This window comes from Rhea americana, unplaced genomic scaffold (assembly GCF_003343005.1).
Source record: "Rhea americana isolate MKP2758 unplaced genomic scaffold, rheAme1 scaffold_64, whole genome shotgun sequence".
Taxonomy (NCBI): Eukaryota; Metazoa; Chordata; class Aves; order Rheiformes; family Rheidae; genus Rhea; species Rhea americana.
The window spans coordinates 668,212-688,486 of record NW_028186801.1 but is presented as its reverse complement, the minus strand read 5'-3'; the positions used below and the strand labels follow the sequence as shown (position 1 = coordinate 688,486).

General features: G+C 39.4%; 1 protein-coding gene across 6 annotated transcripts in view; it reads left to right on the top strand.

Annotated features, from left to right (window-relative positions):
* The window catches only part of LOC146586863 (neuron navigator 3), a 267,610-nt gene that overhangs the window by 193,077 nt on the left and 54,258 nt on the right, over nucleotides 1-20,275 (top strand). For all 6 annotated transcript variants that reach the window (XM_085320549.1, XM_085320552.1, XM_085320551.1 and 3 more), the window contains exons 13-16: nucleotides 5,601-5,739; nucleotides 9,680-9,956; nucleotides 12,154-12,859; nucleotides 14,409-14,897. In XM_085320549.1, the coding sequence (XP_085176675.1) occupies nucleotides 5,601-5,739; nucleotides 9,680-9,956; nucleotides 12,154-12,859; nucleotides 14,409-14,897 (1,611 nt within the window). The remainder of the gene's footprint in view (nucleotides 1-5,600; nucleotides 5,740-9,679; nucleotides 9,957-12,153; nucleotides 12,860-14,408; nucleotides 14,898-20,275) is intronic.

The window sequence follows — 20,275 nt, the reverse complement described above, 5'->3', positions numbered from 1 at the left end:
TGATCTGCTTGTGAAAAGCTTTCTCATTTGTTTACTTAGGCCACTTAGACTGGAGATACTCTCAAAAATACTCCGATGTTGAAGCAGATTCCAGGCAATGACACAGCTTATCAGTATGGTGGACTTCACTGATCTGGCAAGGTTAAGAACTTGTAGGAAAGTGCCGAAAATAGAAACAGTCAGTCTGGAGGGATCAGTGACTGTGGTAGTGTGCTCTACCGTGTCTTGTCTCCAATTAGAGACTGCTTTGATTTTCTGACGCAAGTACGGTGGAAGGAGAATATTTTTAGGTATCCATGGAGCTAACACAAACTGTTAGYATCTCTTTCCCATGTTGTGTACCTTTAGTATGCATTGTTCTCCCAATGCAGTGCATAGTTACTGATTGGTATTTTCAGACATTACTCAAAACGTTCAGGAAAAATAGCTGCACATTTTTACAGATCTTCGTTAGGCAGAGTCTAGTCAAATATTATCTGGCTTATTTCATTGCTTCTTTGCCCCAGAGCTCTGTTGCTTGCTGGCCTGCTGTGTTAAATAATATCTTATTCCTTATAAAATATTTCACATTTGGTTCAAATACTTGAGTGTGTGAACTTAAAATTGGATTTTTTTCCAAGCAAAGAAAACTTTAAATACTTGYGGAAAGCAAACACAGAAGTGTCATGAGCACAGCTGAATGCAATTTATCTTTCCATTTGAGGGAATCCTTTTGGGAATATGTTTATAATCTTTGCTCGACTCCACATACTGATGTTATGCACTGGGTATTTTGACTTCAGACACCTTGCTATTTCTAGAATGACTAGGAGGTAGAAAGGTCAATGAGAGGATTATTATGGAGAGATCTTTCCAGTGTCGCGCACTAATGAAATGAGACAAAGAGTGAGACTGGAGACTAACCAGTCGTGTGGACAGCAAGCAAGGTGTGGATTGCTGGACTTCATGGTATAGTTTATATGACCAAGTGGTTGGAATTTTGCGTGAAGTGTTTGGAGCAATTCCTGGAGCACTGGGATTTGTACGGTATCCATAGCCACCTTGTGCAATTAGAGAAAATTTGGAAGTGATTRTAACTTCTGGCTTCAGAACAGGTAAGGAGTGTTAGGATTTGAATGAGCCAGGGTAGAAGAGGATGAGGTTTGGCTAGAGCAAATGATCTGATAGTCACACTAGTGTGTCAAAGAAAGCATAAAATACAAATGTTCTGAATGGAAAGAATATTGGTGATATTAGTGCAAATTCAAGGAGCATGAGGTATATTTCTGGATAAAGATTATGACACAGTGGCCACAAAATAGCTACTGTTTTTTGACGCACAGTTCAAGATATTAGTGAACTAATTTTCAAGAGTATATATCTTTATACAGCACACTCTGTGGTCAAAGCATGCATCTGCATACATAGCATCTTTGTAAGTCAGATGGTAAGCTCTGAATAAAATGTTCAGTTTATTAAAAATGTTCAGTTTGTTAGTGTTAGTGCTCAGTTTGTTAAAAATTTTGGTTAATGCAGTCGCCTAATATCTTGTAGGATGCATCTGGTACACCAGGGGCTTCAATCATCCTTCGTATAGTCCTTGTTACAGAAGTCTTTCAGCTTCTGTAACAAATGARTGAAGGCTGCTTGCTTTAATACAAAATTCAGAATAATTCCCAGAAGAGCAGACCTCTTAGGAGTATTAAATTAATGAAGCATTCCTAGAGAAAAAAAAAAACAGTAGGTAATTATTTAATCAAAAACTGTGTTGTTGCCTACATTCACAATGGGCTAAGTGCCTGCTGGGTTATTACTTGCTCTCAGTTTGCTGATTTAAACCTAGAACTCAGRAGCCCTCATCGGCCTGAGCTGACCTGACACCTGCCTGGCTAGATTAGAAACTTGGGCGGGTAGCTGCAAAAAGCCTAGAAAGTCTCTATGAGGCATCTGCAAAAGGATTTTGAAGAGATGTGTGAATTAGCCAAATTTGAGGGTGTTTTTTCCAGAAACAGCGAAATGTACATCCTTAATGTGAAGAAGTTATGTCTTGCTAAATTTCAAGATTCTTCTCCAGCTCCTCATGGGATCTTAGAGTTTCTCAAAGAAAAGGCTGCTGGAACTTGTCAAAACAAGGCATTTTTTTCTCTTAGCCTTATTCTCTCAAAAAGCAGAACTGTGTCTACTGAAATTTTCCATTAAAGAAATCAGCCTGACGCTGACACCCAACAAGAAACAAATCAGCTGATTTTTTCAAAGTTATTAGTAGCTGAAAGGTGGCTTTATAATAGGGATTGGAGCGARGTATTAAAAAATAGATAGTGGTAACCTGACCTGTCATAATCCGTGTAAGATGCATGAAAAAGAAAAAAATAAATGAAAGATAAAATGAAAATGAAAGATAGATCTTAGTATACTCAAAGCCTATATAAAGTCCCTTAGTATCAGTTTGACAATGAATATTGGAACAAGAAAAGTTACAGGAAGAATTTGCTGCCAATTAATAAAAATTGGTTTTCAGTCTCAAGGGAATGCACATCTGATGTTACCAAGGTCCTTTGTCGTATCTTGGATAATTACAAGAACAACTGAATGTGAATCATCAAGAAGTTTCCCAAATTATAAATGAGGATGCTTCCTCATCCAGAAATTAGATTAACTCAGCTCCTAGCAAGTATGTTGTCTAGACATAGGGAGACAGGGCTGAAAAGATGCAAATAGTATGTACCAAAAAAGAAGAGATTTATTTGCATGAAAAAGTTAGAACAACTATAGGCAATGCACTAAAATAAGCACAAGAGAGCAATCTTCATTGCTGAGAAGATGACTGATGTAGTCTGTTCTGTAGGACTATTCTATTTTTGCTATGTATTTTTCAAAGTGATGATGCAAAACATTTTATGAAGTGAGAATCAATTTCTCCAGTAATCCTTAGAAGAATGTCATACACAAAAGAAAGCAGTTCGAAATGCTTCTGTTTTTACAGGCAGGCTGCATATAAGCAGAAATTTGGGGGTATGACCTCCCCCCCCAAATTTAGAAAACTCCTTGAGCACCTATCATCAGAGAAAAATAATCCAGGCAAATATAGTGGTGACTCTAAAAAGTCAGTAGTGGAGGTGTCAGATTAATCTTCTATATATCTTACAAGATGGCCATGAGTATTTCCAGAACCTATTAATAATCCACTGGTGAGTGAGATGTGATGAATGTGTATCGCAAAGAAGCCATAATAGATTGGAAACATGATCCACGTAGTCATTTTTGCCTGGAAACTTGTGCTGTAGAAAATAAATTCTGTGTTTATATTTTGTGARTTGTAAAAATTATTGCAGAAATGAGAACATTTGAAACTCCTTACTGAGATATGTGAGAGTAAAATGAGGTAACAAAAATTAGAAGGGAATAAAATAAAGAAGAAAAAATGAAGAAAGAGAATTAGATGTTGAACTTTGTCCACAAGTTCTTAGAGAAGACCCAGGAAATGTCTGTAAGTCAAGTGTTAAAGACATGAATTCCATACTTCAAATGTTCAGCACTGTGGAAGTACCCAATATATATTGGATTTGGCTTTATATATTTTTTCTATTTTTAAAATATCTTTCAGTAAGGGCATATTGTCTTTTCTAAAACCTATCCATATTTAAAAATTTTTGTGTTTTTGTCAGCCTTAACACTGTTGTCCAAAGTACATTCCTGCGTAGTGTGTAACATTTGAATAATGGCCTTTAGCATCTGTGAAATTCCCTATCACATTAGGCAGTGAAAAATGCAGAAAGTRTAAATGACTGCTGCTTCAGAGATGGTTCTTAGATGAATGTGGGCGATCTATAAGATATGAGGTTGTAATTGCTCAGATATGAAACTGTATTCTGGAATCACTCATATATATATTAGCTGGTAATGTTTCAGAAGATGTATTTATTTGTAGTCATGTACTAAACAGTGGAAAGCACAGTACTCTAATAAGCTCTTGCCCTCTGAAATATGTTTATCTTGTCACTGAGGTCACTTGCTAATGTGATTTTCTACCTTTAGCAAAACCAAAGTGATGTCTGCTGCAGTTGCTATGATACAAGACTAGAGCATTGAGCTTCCCGGTGCATCACAGAACATATTTTGTAGCATGCAGTTCACAGTCACTGTTATTATGACTTTCTTAAGCGAGAAGTGAGAAGTGAGTTTAACCTCCCAAAACACCATATGTAAAATATGGTTTCACAAGAATTTTCCTTGTTTGTTCTGAATGACTACTACTAGTAGTATTCAGCTTTAATTAGACTGCTGTACTGAATTTTAGATCCTTATTTTTGAAATTGTAGAATATGACTGAAAAGGCAGCTCATGAAATACGCTACAACAAAACAAGGGTATTCCAGTAGTATCTGTTGTGTTTTCAACTTTACTGGTGTCCACATCTATGTCACTGGGCTTTGTTTCTCTAGAAGTTACATGGTTAGAATAGGCTTAATCAATCCTCTCCTTTCTCAGAGAGGAGAAGAGAGGAAGAGGCACCTCCAGTGAACAATTTGTGCTGCAAATCTGGAATATATTTTAGAACAGGCTCCTAGAGAAGCCTACTTCATTCTATTGGTTATAGACAGCACCTAGACAGATAGCTTAAATGACACATCTAACTTTATGTAGCTAAAGCTATAGGAGGTGAATCCCACTGCAAGTGATAAAGTGAATATTTTTCAAACTCACCGTCCTGAGAATAATTCAGACCAAGATTAACAGATGGAGGTGCAGCAAAACTGGGAGTATGCTGCTGTAGTGTTGTGTGTAAGTTGTTACTTAGACTTTCTCCCAAATGTCAATAAACTAAGGGTCATAATGTAAAGCTATGGAAAAGCGTTTGTGTAGAGAATGATTTGAGAGACACCCATCAACCTCTCTTCCATGGAAGAAACAAGACTTTTTATGAGAATAGGTGAACGACATGTCTGTAAAAGTAGCGTTTTTCTAATTTACATCCTCAGCATAAATCTCCCAAAGCAGAAGAGATGACAGCCTGTCTCTTAAGAGATGTATAACACGTTCTCTGTGATATCAACTCTGGTGACTGTAATGTCAAGGAATCCTGTTTTGATGACATTGTGCTCACTAGACAAAAGCTAAAGACAAGAAAATAAAACTGTTGGAAATACCAGCTTCCTGACTGACAGTTCGTTGGACTGCAGAAGAGATATTCCTTTTATTTTTCTGTGGCCTGGAAATATATTAGGTGTTCTCCAAGCTATTAAAAATGCTTTGGTTCACAATACCAGTTAGGTTTAATGGATTTCCCTGTCAGTATACTGAATGTGTTAGCTGTGAAGCATGAAACAACCTGTTTTAATAACTTACACTTTTAATAGACTTATTCTACTGCTTTCTTAGATCTGGTGTTAAATTTTTAAAAGGCATCTGGGTCTTTCATTAATTGAACAAGCAACCACTTGACAATGAGTGAAATATTAATTAAAAGGTTTGAAAGCCAATGTTCATTGTACGTTAGCAAATACTATGGAAGGTTTTCTGGTAAACCTCTTGAGGAAGAAATAGTAACATCTATTGATTTTCAGACACTTTCTGCCTATTGACATGCAGTATGTAAAGTAGATTTGCTCCTTTCTCTACAGCTGGGATGACAGCAGCTCAGTTAGTAGTGGCCTCAGCGACACTCTTGATAACCTCAGCACGGATGATTTGAACACCACATCATCTGTCAGCTCTTATTCCAATATAACTGCCTCTTCAAGAAAGAACACTCATGCCCAGGTAAGTAGCTTTTCATTGCTGTCTCTTGCAATATCTCCACAAATCTGCGGCTTAACAGAGGGGAAAAAAACAGTTTAGTAATAATGACTCCAAAACAAATGAAATACTGTGTTTTGCAAGCTCCTCTATTACATTTGTATGCAAGAATCACTGCGTTTCAGTAAATGAAATGTAAAGGCATCCTCCCTCCTAGAGGTTTGGCTGCCAGGGCTGAGGGCCTGCTAAGCGATAGTGCAGCTGTGGCTGGCCACTGTCCCACTGGTGACTGTGGGGACAGGCTCCTGGACACGCTGCGGGGAGGCTGCAGGCAGGGCTGACCTCCTGTCCTGTGGCAGCTCTTTTCAGCTGAGATTCTTTTGCTTGGTCGCCACCTGAGCTACCTCTCCTGCTGCGTCACCACCATGTTTGTGCCTGGCCGTGGACCTTCTGATCTGGGCCTAAACCTTGACCCACAGACTGACTTCCTAATCTGAACAGGTCCTGCACTTGTCCCTATTGCCTGCTTGGCCATCACAGGACCATGGCTGACCCTGGTAGCCCTTACTGGGCCTGATCCAGATGCTGACCCGCAGGCTGACTACTCACCTGGCCTCAACCTGGCCCTATCCTCGTGGCAGTGCCTGATGCCCAAAGCTGGAGCTGTTTCTGGCTGCCCTGCTCCCTTTTGGGGTGGTGACATGGGCCCTGGCTGTGGGGCACTGCCCTGCCGCCACTGGGACCCCCTGCAGCTCCCCGGGCTGCTGGCAGCCGATGAACCTTGCCATGACACAAAAAGCGCAGTGTGACTAATTCAGTGGTGGGTGCTTTTCTACTCACTTTATCACATTTGGAGTGGCTATCTCTTTCAACATGTGGCACAATTTCAGGTAAGTTTTCTGCCATGAGTTGAAACAAGTCAGGGAAGAAATTATACACAGCATGTAATGTCGTTTTCCTGTTCTCTCCTTTGGGAGAAAAGAGCCTGAAGAAGTGAGCCCATAGGTGCAGAACATCTGTTCTCCCATTTATATCAAGAAGAGAGAGTGACTAATAGGAATATCGTTAATTAGGGGTCATGGATAATTTGCTCCTCCTCTCCCTTTGAGGACACCTACAATGAAAGAAAGAACTTCTCTCTTCTGCTAGGTTTCTCTGGTATCTCTTCTGCAGGCACCCCAGCATTTCTTCCCAGCTCCCCTCCTTCTGTTTGCAAGTGGTGAAAAGACAGAATATTAACAGGCCTACATTCCTTTAAAAAAAAAGGGAGGGGTAAGTTAGTCCCAGCTGTGAAATATTCGTTGCCACGTTGTCTACTGTTCATCAGCAAGGAATTTCAAGTTTGAACACTCAGCATAGGAGAAGAGTTGGTGTCTCCAGTGATTTGATGTTAAATATTGCGGACTCAAGACTGACACCTTGAATTCTCTTCAGACTCCTGCAGGCAGCCAGTGTGCGCAGTTCAGAGGTCTATTTTGTAGATGTACATTACTGCAAACTGTGATGTACATTACTACAAACTGTCAATATGAGAAAAACATGTTTGTCATTTGCCCCAGAGAATGGGAAAATAAAGTCATCTTGGGAATGGAGGTCACTTTAATTTGTAGCAGGAGCTCCAGGACAAATTTCAGACCTGTGCTRTATTCCTAGAAGGGTACTCACATGGATGGCAGCATTCTTCAGCTTTTACCTTTGCTTTTCCCACCCTATCAGTGTCTCTTACAGTTACGAAGTGGAGTTCAGCCTCTTTCCTTTCGTGTCAGCAGTGATGGCCAGCTGGTCCTAGCTTACTTGTTCTACTGCATCGTCGTTAACATAACTGGGAAATCTCAAGCTGACTGTTTAACTCTTTCTGAATTTTCCTCTTCAGTGGCCTCCTGTCCTGCATAATCAACCAGATACCACTTGCAGTTTATTCTGTGATGAACAGAGGTTACAGAGTATGTTCCAGTGTTGCTTTTTTTTTTTTTTTTTTTTTTTTTGCCAGGGTTGCTTTATGTTGTGAAAGCGAGGAGCAGAGCTTTGGTGTAAGCAGAGCTTACACCAAAGTAAATAAATCAGAAGGTAGTGTATTCCAGGCTGGCCTGCAAACCCAGCTAGCAAACCCAGTTAGCAAGTGTGATGAGCACAATATGCAAGCATTTTGCCAACTGTTCTCCAGGTGGTGAACATACTCTTGCAGAGAGTGTGCTCAGCGATCCCTTTTGCAGTCTTTTTAAGTGATTGGAGCAGTGCAGGCAGCCTGTATCCTCAGGCAGAAATTGGATATTTTGCTGTTGTTGTTTTCTTATTAAAAGAGACTCGRCATCACTTTACAGGTCCCACAATGGTGAAGAGAGGCTTTTAGAAAGTATTGTATTTGACATTTCTTGGAAATGATACTGTTTACTTTCAAAGTGTATAGCTGTGTGTTTATAAGTGTTCATTTATGAGARAAGTTCTGGGAACACTGTAGATGTTGTAACAATAACACCAATGGAAACTCTCTTCTGAAGGATCTTGCAGCATTTGTTTAGATGTTTGCTTAGGCTCTTTTCCTATTGAACCTTACACAAAATCCATACAACCCTCTCCAGATCACATGTGAAATCATGAAAAGTGCAGAGAGCTTTTGCATTTTGTACTCTATAAATGACAAATAYGTAAACAGCAACTGATTATTCTGCCGGTCATCTAATCAGTATGACAGCAGTGCCTAGGAAACAACCCTGAAGGGGTCTCTCTGGAGACGGAGCTGTGGAAACACGGAATAGTAGAGTCCTCTGCCAAATGTGACTCAGGTTGCAGCCCTGCTTAGACTGACTGTAGGGGGGGCAGCACTATGGCAATCGCAGATGTAATGAGCAGTAATGAGTGTAATGAGTGACCTGACAGCATCACCGCTTTCTGTTCTTGAAGAAGGGCARAGGTAAGTTAACTAAATGAAGAGGCAAAGGAAGAATGAGGGGAACAGGACCGATGAGAAGATGATGGGCAAATGAGGCTTGAGACGGAGGTGAAGCATTTGCAGGGAAAGAAAGGAGGCAGGGTTACGGCAAACAGCCTGTCAGCACAAGKAGCAGAGGTCTTGTCGAAACACAGAAGGTAGGATCAGCCTCTGACCCTCCTATTTAAGCTGCTTCCGCAGCTGGTGTGTTGCCTGTCTCGTTGGCCTGCTCCTTGCAGCATTCCCGTACACCCTGCATCGGCACACTGCGGAGGAAAACARATGCTGCAGGGGTGCTAGTTCCTCCCACGGTATCTTCCACCAGCCTCTGGGTTTCTGAAGAAGTGTCAGCCCATCTGGTTACCCTCTCACCTTCACCTCTCCAGCRTGCTAGTGCTTAATAAGGCTGTCTTCCAGCTCTCTGCTAGCCGCTTTAGCTAGAGGGACAGTTTCCGTTCTTGTTCAGAAACGTTGTTTTCAGTGGAGGCAAACTGGCAGAAAAGCCACTGTAGCGCTGATAATTTCGCTTAAGATGTTGTCCTTTCTCACTGGTGGTATAATGTACTCAGTGTTAGTCAGGTAATATTCCTAATTTAATAAATGGAAAGTTTGGGTGGGGAAAAACAGAAATGAGACCACGGGGATTTTAGCAGTATATCTAGRAACTCTACCATTCAAGGTTTTAAGTTAAACCTTCCAGAGCAGTGATTCATTTGTAAAATCTGTAGGGAGTTGAGGGACAGTAAGGTTTACTGCTGATAATTAAAGAAGTAAGTTATGTTTCACTTCATTCTAACTTAYGAAGGAAAGGGTTTAAATCTGTTGCAAAAAAAGAAAAAAAAAATGTCTTCCCCAAATGAGAATGTTTTTAAATTTTTGGCACAAGGATACTAATGTTTTAGAAGAGAAGTTTTCATGGCACTTCATACAAATAAATCAATATGCTTTATTTTCCTCCCCTCTTGGGAGTTAAGAAATCAGCAAATATTGAGGATGATGAGACTGACCATTTCTTATGATCCAAATCTCTTGTAGCTGAAGACCGACTCGGAGAAACGCTCAGTTACAGACAGCGAAACTTGGGGCAGCACTGAAGAACTGAAGAAGCCAGAGGAGGATTTTGACAGCAGCATAGACAGCAGTGGCAAATGGAAAGGCCTCCCCTCGGGGCTGTCTGAAGAGTCGGACAAGGGGGGGCAGAAAGCATCTCTCTCTGTTTCACAGACCGGATCCTGGAGGAGAGGCATGACTGCACAAGTAGGAGCAACTCAATCCAGGCACAAAGCTGGAACCAGTGCTCTCAAGACCCCGGGTAGGAAACTTCTGTAGTTGGATTACAGCGTTAAAAATAAAGGCTTTATGTTTAGACTTCTTTTATAAGGAGCAAGGAATCTTTACTGGGTTAAATATAATTAATAGGTATTTTAAGTGTGTGATAGATATGGGGAATATTGGTAGCAGAATTGTAAACACACTGGTAGTTATTATCATAAACGATTCTGAGCCAAGRTTATCATAATATTCTAATTTGCTCATTTCAGTAACTGTTAATTTGCTACACTGCATACTAATAATTTATTAATCATACGGGAATGTATCCATAACATAAACTGTGATGGTATTTTTATTTTATTATGATTAGAGTAAGTCAGCTTGTATTAGGGAATTCGTAAAACAGTTTCTGGACTCATCTCTTCCTTATCTTTGTTCTCTGAAACTCTGTACCTTTGATGATTGAACACGTGTAGAAATGGCAAAGATTCAAAGCTTAGATAAAAAGCTTAAACAGTCAAATCAGAGGATGTAAAATGAGTATTTTTGAACAAAAATTAAATTATCACATTCCAGATACTATAGGTACTTTACTGTTAAGAAGTGAAAATTGTAAAAAATACCTTTTTTACACTCTTTCATCAGTGCTAGATGATTTTTTATCTTCTTCTGAAAAAGGCCTCTCTGAAGGAGTGGACACTYTTACAAACCACTTTTGAAAACAAAAATCCAAAACTAGTGTAAAACATCCCTATTAAGACAATCTAGTCCATCATTTTACTAGGGAAAAGACTGCTCATTTGTAGGACATTTCCTAGCACTTTGTCCTGTCCTGGCAGAATACTTCACAAGCATGTACAAGCCCTTAGTTTGAAAGATAGCTAACACCGAACATCTCAGAATAAATTAAAATACTTTATAAACAACTTTCCCATCTTCCTAATTTGGACTGCTGAATACTGGTCTGACTTTCATTTATAAGACCCTGCCCTGAGGATCATTGCAGCAGTGAGTGGTCGTACAGACTCAGAGTTGCACCCCAGTAAGGGTTATTAGGAAGAAGCTCATGCAAGGGTTCCTGCACAACAAATCTGTTTCCTAGCTTCTGCTTTGCTGAAGATGAGCAGGCAGCTCCTGTGCAACACAGAGCTGAGGCTTTACTATTTTAAGAATAGCAAAATAGTCCAGGTGTTCACACTKTATGAGTTTGATCTATATCTTGGTGTGTTTATGTTTTTGTGTAGGATAACACATGCACTATGTACATAAGTACAGGAGTGTATTTTACTGCTGACTTCTAGCTGTTGTTCTTTACAACTATTTGATTCTGTAATAYAAATTAGTCCGCCCACCTACAAACCTTCTGTAATCACTGCAAGTGTGAAATAAATACTTTGATATGCTAAATATTTGTGCTTATTAGGAGCATACAATAGAAACAAGGGAAATTAGAATAGACAAATCCAATGAGAAATGGCATTTTTTGTCTCTGAAAAGTTGTTGGTAAAAATAAGAAGATATTTYAAGATAGAACAGGATATCTTATCTAGACTTTTAAGAATGTCACAATAATACTGTGTAAAAATATAATCTAGGTATGTGTCTGTGTAGTACTGAAAACAGTCTCTCAGAAAATCAAAAACCTTCCAAATATTCCAAAGATTATTAACTCATATAATTGATATTGTTATAGACCAAGAAGGTTATGATTTGTTCATGCCATGACATCATAATCTCACTGATAATTTTTGTAGCTAACAACAGAACAAAGTTAGGTTAAAGAAAATTTAATCAATGAAAAACAAAGTACTCAATAAGTACTCTTAATTTCTACATGCATAGGTAATGTCATACTTCTGAAAATGTTAATTATATGTTGTGTTTTGTTTTTAAATGTTATTCCTTACATATAGAAATACTACTAACAAAAACCTTGTAAAATTCTTTATTGTTAGACTTGGAGCATTTTCTTCTATGCTCTCCTGCTAACTATGAAACTAGAAATTCTCGGGAGAATTTCAGGGTTTTAACATTTTATGATTATTTGTAATGTATTGTACCTGCTACTTATTGCTGACAGGGGACTAAAGACTCCTAAATTGGTCTGCTTTCTTAGAGTAGTTTCTCTGCTGTGTACTTACTCATTTTGAGATCATTAACTGTATAGTGATATAATTAGATATTGAGACATTACAGCTTCAAGTCCAAATGACCTTTTAAAATATACTTTCATTTAGGAAAAACAGATGATGCAAAAGCTTCAGAGAAAGTGAAAACTCCCCTGAAAGGAGCCTCCATTCAGCGCTCTCCATCGGATGCCGGAAAAAGTAGTGGTGATGAAGGGAAAAAACCTCCCTCTGGTATTGGACGATCAACTGCTACTGGCTCCTTTGGATTCAAGAAGTCTGGGATGGGATCTTCTACCATAATCACCACAAGTGGAGCGACTATCACAAGTGGGTCAGCAACTCTAGGAAAAATGCCCAAATCTTCAGCCATCGGTGGGAAGTCCAATGCGGGGCGGAAAACAAGCTTAGATGGTTCCCAGAACCAGGATGATGGTGTCTTGCATGTGAGTTCAAAGACCACTCTGCAGTATCGAAGCTTGCCTCGCCCGTCAAAGTCCAGCGGCAGTGGGATCCCTGGCAGAGGCGGCCACCGATCCAGCACCAGCAGCATCGACTCCAACGTCAGCAGCAAGTCTGCGGGTGCTGCGGCCACCAAACTGCGAGAGCCGAGCAAGATTGGGTCCGGGCGATCCAGTCCCGTCACCATCAATCAGACAGACAAGGAAAAGGAGAAGGTGGCTGTGTCTGACTCTGAGAGCGTCTCATTGTCAAGTTCCCCCAAATCCAGCCCAACTTCAGCGAGCGCCTCTGGCACGCCGGGACTTAGGCAGCCAGGATCCAAATACCCAGATATTGCCTCCCCGACGTTTCGAAGGTAAGAGCTTTGCTATGAACTTCTGAAGGTGCAATATATAGAAAGCAGGAATTTTTGATCTATTGTAATTGTATCCAGTGGGCGGAAAGCCTTGTCCAGGCATATTTTGCCACAAACAGAGAACTAAGTATGAAAAAAGAGTAATATTTCTTCACAGAACATGATTATTTCTCTCAGGACTGCAGACTTCCTCAGACCTGAAATGGCTGATCCTTGAGCATTGACCAATTTAAGTACACTCCCATAACAACAATTTGAGGGCCAGAACAAGCTCTTACTGAATATTCAGGCAAATGATGAGTTCTCTGTCAACAATCTGATAAATCCCCAAATACAAGAAGGACTTCTCWTTCAGACATGTTCTGTTACTTGAACAGGCAGTGCTGTTGCCTGTTCAGAGAACTGTTGAGCTTTTAGCTCCATAGGTTAAAACATACTTGCTTTTACATTGCCAGCAATCTCCAGCTACCAGAGCTTCATCATCACAGTAGTTTTGTCACATCTTTCATCGGAAACATTAGCAAAAATAAACTTCAATTGGAAATGTCATATTCTAACGTTTCTGAAAATAAAAATCACCATGCACGTTTAGATGAAGCACTTCCATTGCTGGAGGAAAGGCCACTAGTGCCCTCTTCTGTCTAGTTACCAAAACAGCCTCTCCAGTTACTGGCTGCTAAGGGAGCTGCTGTTGATTTTTATAGGGCTTGATAATAAGTAAAACGGATTCTTACATTATTGTCCATGCTTACTTTACATYACCATAATTTTTGCATTTTTTATATTAATTGAACAGCTACACTTTTAAGTGTAGCTTAATATATTTCTAGTAAGATTAAGCCGTTACATGACCTTCTATTTCAACAGTTTTAGAGGATTTGGGTTTTTTTTTTTTTTTTTTTTTTTTTTTTTTTTTTTTTTTTACTGTAGAAATTCTCTTCTTTAGAATTACTGGAAGCAAGTATATGAAATGCACATCTGTTCTGACTGCCCTTGAAAGCCACATGAGCACATTTAACTCTGGTGCAGTTTATTCTATCTGACTAGTTGCTACATGACTGATGACCACATGACCATCTGTGCAAAAGAGCAAGAGGAAAATTTTGTACAAATACTCAAGGCATTTGATAAGCTATGAAGGATTCCCCTTTTAAAGTGTTTGTAGCCATCGTTTTAGCTCATTTGGGAAGCGAKGGCTTTAAAAGCTAATGGCTTAGCAGTAGGAATGCTTAACTCCTGAATTTGGGTGAAAGTGTAATCTGTTTATGCAATAATAAGACAAAAATGTGCTTATTTTAACTCGCTCTGGGAAGGTCTGTGTGGGAAAAGAGCGTATCTGGAGTAGGAGTGAATGAGAGCTGTTGCTAATGAAACAAACCTGGATTATTGTGATATGGTTAAGTGAATTTAATTTGAGATGCAATTGATGAACTAGGTAGGCATAATTTTAGTAGCAGTAATTAAATGTGTAGTTTGGCTCTTAGGATGTTACGCCATGAATGTTTAATGCGGCTATCAGTTTCTCTAAAGCTATTTGTTTTACATTTAGGTTGTTTGGTGCCAAGGCAAGTGGTAAAGCTGCCTCTGCACCCAGTACTGAAGGTGTGAAACCCACATCGGCAATGCCCAGCCCTAGCACTACATTGGCACGGCAAGGCAGCCTGGAATCTCCATCCTCGGGTACAGGCAGCATGGGCAGTGCAGGTGGGCAAAGTGGTAGCAGCAGCCCCCTCTTCAGTAAACCTTCGGACTTAAATGCAGATGTTGTAAGCTTAAGTCACTCCTTGGCTTCCAGTCCCGCCTCAGTGCACTCTTTCACATCAGGTGGTCTTGTGTGGGCTGCAAACCTGAGCAGCTCTTCAGCTGGCAGTAAGGAYACACCAAGTTACCAGTCCATGACTAGCCTTCACACCAGTTCCGAGTCCATTGACCTTCCTCTGAGCCATCATGGCTCTCTCTCTGGACTGACAACAAGCACTCAGGAGGTTCAGAGCCTGCTCATGAGGACTGGAAGCGTCAGATCTACTCTGTCGGAAAGGTGAGCTTACCTATAGATACAGTGACCACGAAATCAGTGAGAGGCAAAAGGACAGGGACAAAAAACAAAAAACTCTGTTTAATCAGCATCTTAGTTCTTTATTTAAAAACACAGGAAGAAAGCAAATACAGATGAAAGTCAGCTCAGGCATTGGACACGGAATCAACTGCCTTTTAAGGTTTTGCAAGCACATTTTTCTGCCTTGAGAAGGTTTCTTTTTTTTTTCTTTCCCTTGTTCTGGAGCAGAACCACAGGAAAGGAAAAATTTTCTACCTAAGGGCACATCTAAATGGCCACATAATGACTCCTGAATGCCAGCTGTACCTGCTGTCCTGGCAGTTGCCAGCTCTAAGCTGTATGCTTGTCTTCCTAATCATGAATTTGCTCAAGTGGAACTACACCATTTTTTTCCCCACTACTCAGAGCAYAGGCAGAGCTGGTGGGCCCTGCCTGCAACTGACCCTATACTCTTGCCCTAAAATACSCCATCCTGTCAAATTGTTCCTTATCCATTAGCCATTCCACAGCTCCTTATTAAAATGCAATTTCACTTCAAGGGAGGCAGTTTACAAGATGAGAACCTCATGATATGTACAGTCCTGCAATTGTCCAGAGTAGACAGACAAAACCAAGAAAGGCTTTTCCCCCATTTGCTCTGTTAAAGTACTTGCTCACCCACAGATATTTTACTACATAAATTATATTTTTAAATGGTACAGCCACCCTGAGAGAAGGCMCTGTTACACTAAGATTTTTTTTGTGTATGTGAAATATTTATTTGACTTTTGTAAGGGAGAAACAGTGAACTTTCCTAGGCAGTAAGTAACTTTCACTTCCTGTGAAAATCCTCAAGATTCGAGAAGGAATTCTTATCTCACGTAGGGACCAAAAAGTGAGTATTGAACTTTTTCATTAGCTGTTGATCTTGGTCCCCCAAAATTATACTGAAATACTGAATAAGAAATACTTTAAACATTTTAAGACTAAACATAGTTGTGTAGAAAAAAACACAAATATTTAAAGCAAAAAGATTTTTTTATATACATGTGAGTAATTTACGGTGTTGACAACTTTTTCTTCTTCGTATAAAACCAGAGATTATTCACTACCGGTCCTTTTATTGAGTGATTGCACTTGCAGTGAATCAGCACTTAGGAAAACAAACCCTAAACAATTCTTGGTCAAATYTAGATGGAAACTCCACATATTTCATTATGTTTGTTATGCTGCATTCATGGGTATTGCTGTATCAGTTAAAAATCACACCTCCAACTAACATACTTACGACGCTATAAAATGTATGTATGTACCAGTCTGATGTCTGATAACAACAGTAGTTAAAAATACACTGATACATGAGTGATTTTTAATTTGCACTGTCTCTTTAATATTTATATAGTAATTTGCATCTTGTGCCATCAACTGAATAGAACAATATTTCTTGGAAAGCTAATTATTCATATTCGTTTTATAGGAACCTCCACTAATTTTTACTATTACATATGGGAATGGTGAGGTCAATAAGATGATGTGGAAGGGTGTTGAATTTATGCCAAGGATCATATTTATGCAGAGGATGTTAAACATCACATTTAAAATGTTAATAGCTTGGCATAAGCTCCTGAGCAACCCCCACTACTAATACTTCATGTATTTGTTCAGTGACTTAATTTCAGTGGTTCCAAATACTTTGCCTTTGGCAACATTTTTAACTTTCAGATTTGTCCGTAAGGGGATATTATGATTGAGTCCAGAGAGAGCCATTTATCATGTTGATCTGGCCTCAAAACAAATACRTGTATCTGGAGAAAACAGTATCATTCCTTGAATTATAGCCCCAATAGGGTTTTTGCAGTTTGATTTTTCCAAAAGGTCTGCTACAAGTGCTGTGTTATATCTAAACTGTTTTATGCAGCAAAACCTCCAAGTAGTAAAATATTTTCTTCACAAAAGAAAGTATTATTTTGCTGTGTTAAGAGACAGATATATTTGGTGAAAGATTTTGTCCTTCTTTCCTTGGTGAACCATAGTGAAAGGATTCAGATTATATTTTATATGCCCCTAGCAAAACTAGATGTAGTTTGGTGAGACATAAGAAAGTATCTGCAAAGAGGCTCATTCTTTTTGTTCACTTACTCTAGGGCTGGGATGAGACTGAATGATCTGTCTGTATAGTGATATATATTAATATAATATAGGGACAACATCAGACAGACCAAAGCACAAAATAAGATAGAACTAGCAAGTTACCTAAATCCTGTGTGGATGAGGATACTAGGAGAAGGTCTACAAATGTTAGAAGAGAGAGCTAATAACCAGTGATACTAAGAAGCACCTTTTTTGCTTCATTCGACCATTAATTGCAATTTCATAGCTGAACGGTACTGACAGCAAGCATACTCAAAGGGAGTGGACAGGTTAAAGATTGCTTGGATAAGACTCCAAGTTACTAGTCCAGATGAAATTTTTACTTCCTTGCTTCAGAAACTGTCTAAAATAGCCCTGCAGTCATTAGGATGCATGAGTAGGTCCCAGGAGCTGAACAAGAGGTTTTGTAGGGCCTGTGCTTAGAAATGGGAGCGTAGAGGTGGGTCGGGATGGAGGACAAGGGGACTGTGGGCAAGTCATGCTTGCCTTAGTCCRGGGAAGATGCAGAGGATCTTTAACAAAACTAGTGATAGATAACAGGGGTTTGTCAATAACATAATTTCAAATGAGACTSAATTAATGCATTTGCAGGAAAGCAGGCTTTTTGAGTAGAGAAGAGGAATTAGAAGCAGTAGATTTTAAGCTTGGTAAACTTGAAGGTGCTGTTTCAAATAACATTTGTGTAAGCAAATGAGGGAAAGARAGTGAGATGCTTGTCCAGGTTGGAGAAGAGTTACTGAAGAGTAGCTATCAAYAGTGTATTAGACTGAAGGAATATAACGGGGTGGGATATAGTAAATGGACAAAATTACAAATAGTAAATGGACAAAGATTAGCTGTGCAGCTATTCTGCAGAGTGGAGGCAGTGCATAAGGGGATGTAAGCAGGTCATGTGCCCAGTGGGTCAGCATCCCCCCAGGGATGCTCAGACCTGTTGCCCACAGCCAGTCTTCAGGCTATCCAGCAAGCAATACCATGGTAGAAACACAGGGTTCCCCATTAGCTGCAATATTGACATCACATCAAAGTTTATTCTAGTCATATTTTGTGTGATTCATAAACAGAAATGAGTTCAGTAAATACTAGGGAAATACTTCCTTTATCAGCAAAATTTGCATGCCCCTCAGTGAACCAGAGGGTTACTCATACTCTAGAATAAAATAGACCAAAAGGTTACTCATACTCCAGAATAAAAATGTCTACTAGGTTAATTGGTGAAATGTCACTGATTTAATTGATAAAACATTCCATATAGACACATTGTCAGTAGTTCGGAAGAACTCTTAATTCCTGTTGAGCTTTTTAGATTTGTATCCTGCTTGGTCTGAGTGACAGCAAGGAATGCATAAAAATAAAGTTATATAGGAATTTACAGTGGTCTTATCAGTAATAATGGCTGTATTTTAAGAAGGTTAGCAGAGTGGAAGTAGTTTCTAATTACATGACTGATTTGCTCTGGTTTAGTTTAAAAAAAATGTTATTTAATTTTGAGGACCATGAAAGTTCATTGAAATTCAGTTAAGGTCTTCAAGACTTTCAGTTATCTTAAATTATCATCAGAGTTGATGGTTCTGGTTTTAAGGTGTGAAACAGTGCATCATGTATCAGATTTTCTGGTGTGCTCAGCCATTTGTAGAAACTCATGTACAAGTCCCATGTCATGTTGGTCCAGCCCATCCTGCACTACCTTACATGTTTCTTATCTTGGAAGAATTTGTTTTATACCCTAGCAGCTGAACAACAGTTAGAAATTACCCCAAGGTAGTGCATTATGGCCATTCKCTCCCTTTCCCAAGTTAAACTCGCCACCACGGGTAGGGAGGAAACAGAGACCTGTAAGGCTTCCTTTAGTTCCCCCCAGAGAACTTGCAGATGATTCTGTGCAAAAAAAAAAAAAAAAAAAAAAAAAAAAAAAGAATAAAAAATGGGAATAGAGAGACAGTGGGCTTGATAACTTCAGTCTGTGTCTGCATATGTCTTCCTCCTACAAGACTGCTTTTGACGGGAAAGGAAAGTGTTGTCAGGAATAGTGTGGTATTCTGAGCCTCACTGTATATTGGTATGTGACTCCTATTTATTTAGAGCCAAGGAGACAGATTTCCACAAAGGCATTGCTTCTTTACTGAAAAGCATGTTAAATGGAGAATTTTTTTCACATTACCTCTGCAAATCTTACGAGCACCGGGGATAGGCTGGCAGTTTCCTACTGGAATCAGTGCACATTACTGTTCAATTCTGTCTTCTGAAGGTCCAGTTCCTGTAGAAGTAACAAACTCAACTTCTTGACGTGGGAATGATTTCAGGTACTAGAAAGATGTGGCCAGTTAGAGGCCTGAATTAATAGTTACATTGACCCATGGTCAGTGATCAGTAGTTTCATTAATTACCTGAAATCTGGGAGTATCTTCATGAGATTTAGTATTTTTAAAATGCAACAGGAATGTTTGCTAAACTCCCTTTTATGCAGCTGCAATAACGCCATGCTCATTTTGAGGAGTATTCACCCCCATTTCATTTGGACATCTGAATTCAGGAGTTCTTTAGCAGTCTCCTATGGTGATGGTTAGCTTATTTATCTGGTTTCATTATAACTTTCTGGGTCGCTGATTGGTTTAAAGGAGCACTAAATGACTCCTTCATTTCCAGATAGTGTGATACAGATTATTTTGAACTGCATAAAGCTGCAAGCTAAAGTAATATTAGAAAATGTATTGTTCATTAGGGGGTTTTGAAATATTTGCAGAAGAAACTGTTTCTGTTATGATCATGTTTGTTTGTTTTGAAATTCAGTGGGGCATAAAGCTACATAAAGGAACATCAAGGCCCCATTCTTTTCTGTAGGGGGCTARTAAATACATGAATCTTGCATTCAAATCCATACTCTCTTTTTACCAAACATTCTTCTTTTTTGTTGGGTTGTATAGGGAGCAGGATGCTGGAAACTAAGTCCTCTGTCGGGTAGTGGACTATCCTCATGCAGACCTCTACAGCTGGGCCAGTGCTGAAATCCTGCTAAATTCCTTCTTCCATTTGCTTTCTCCCCATTCAGAATAAGGCCCTAATTAAACTAGGAAAATTGCCTATAAAACTTCCCGAGAGACTGGGAGCCCTGATGGTAATGGGTTGTTAACTCCAACAGTATTTTGAACACTTTTGCCTCCCTTGATCAAGGTTACCTGAGCGTGAGGCTCCCAGCACAGAAGAAACATTCCATTAATAATAGTAGGAGA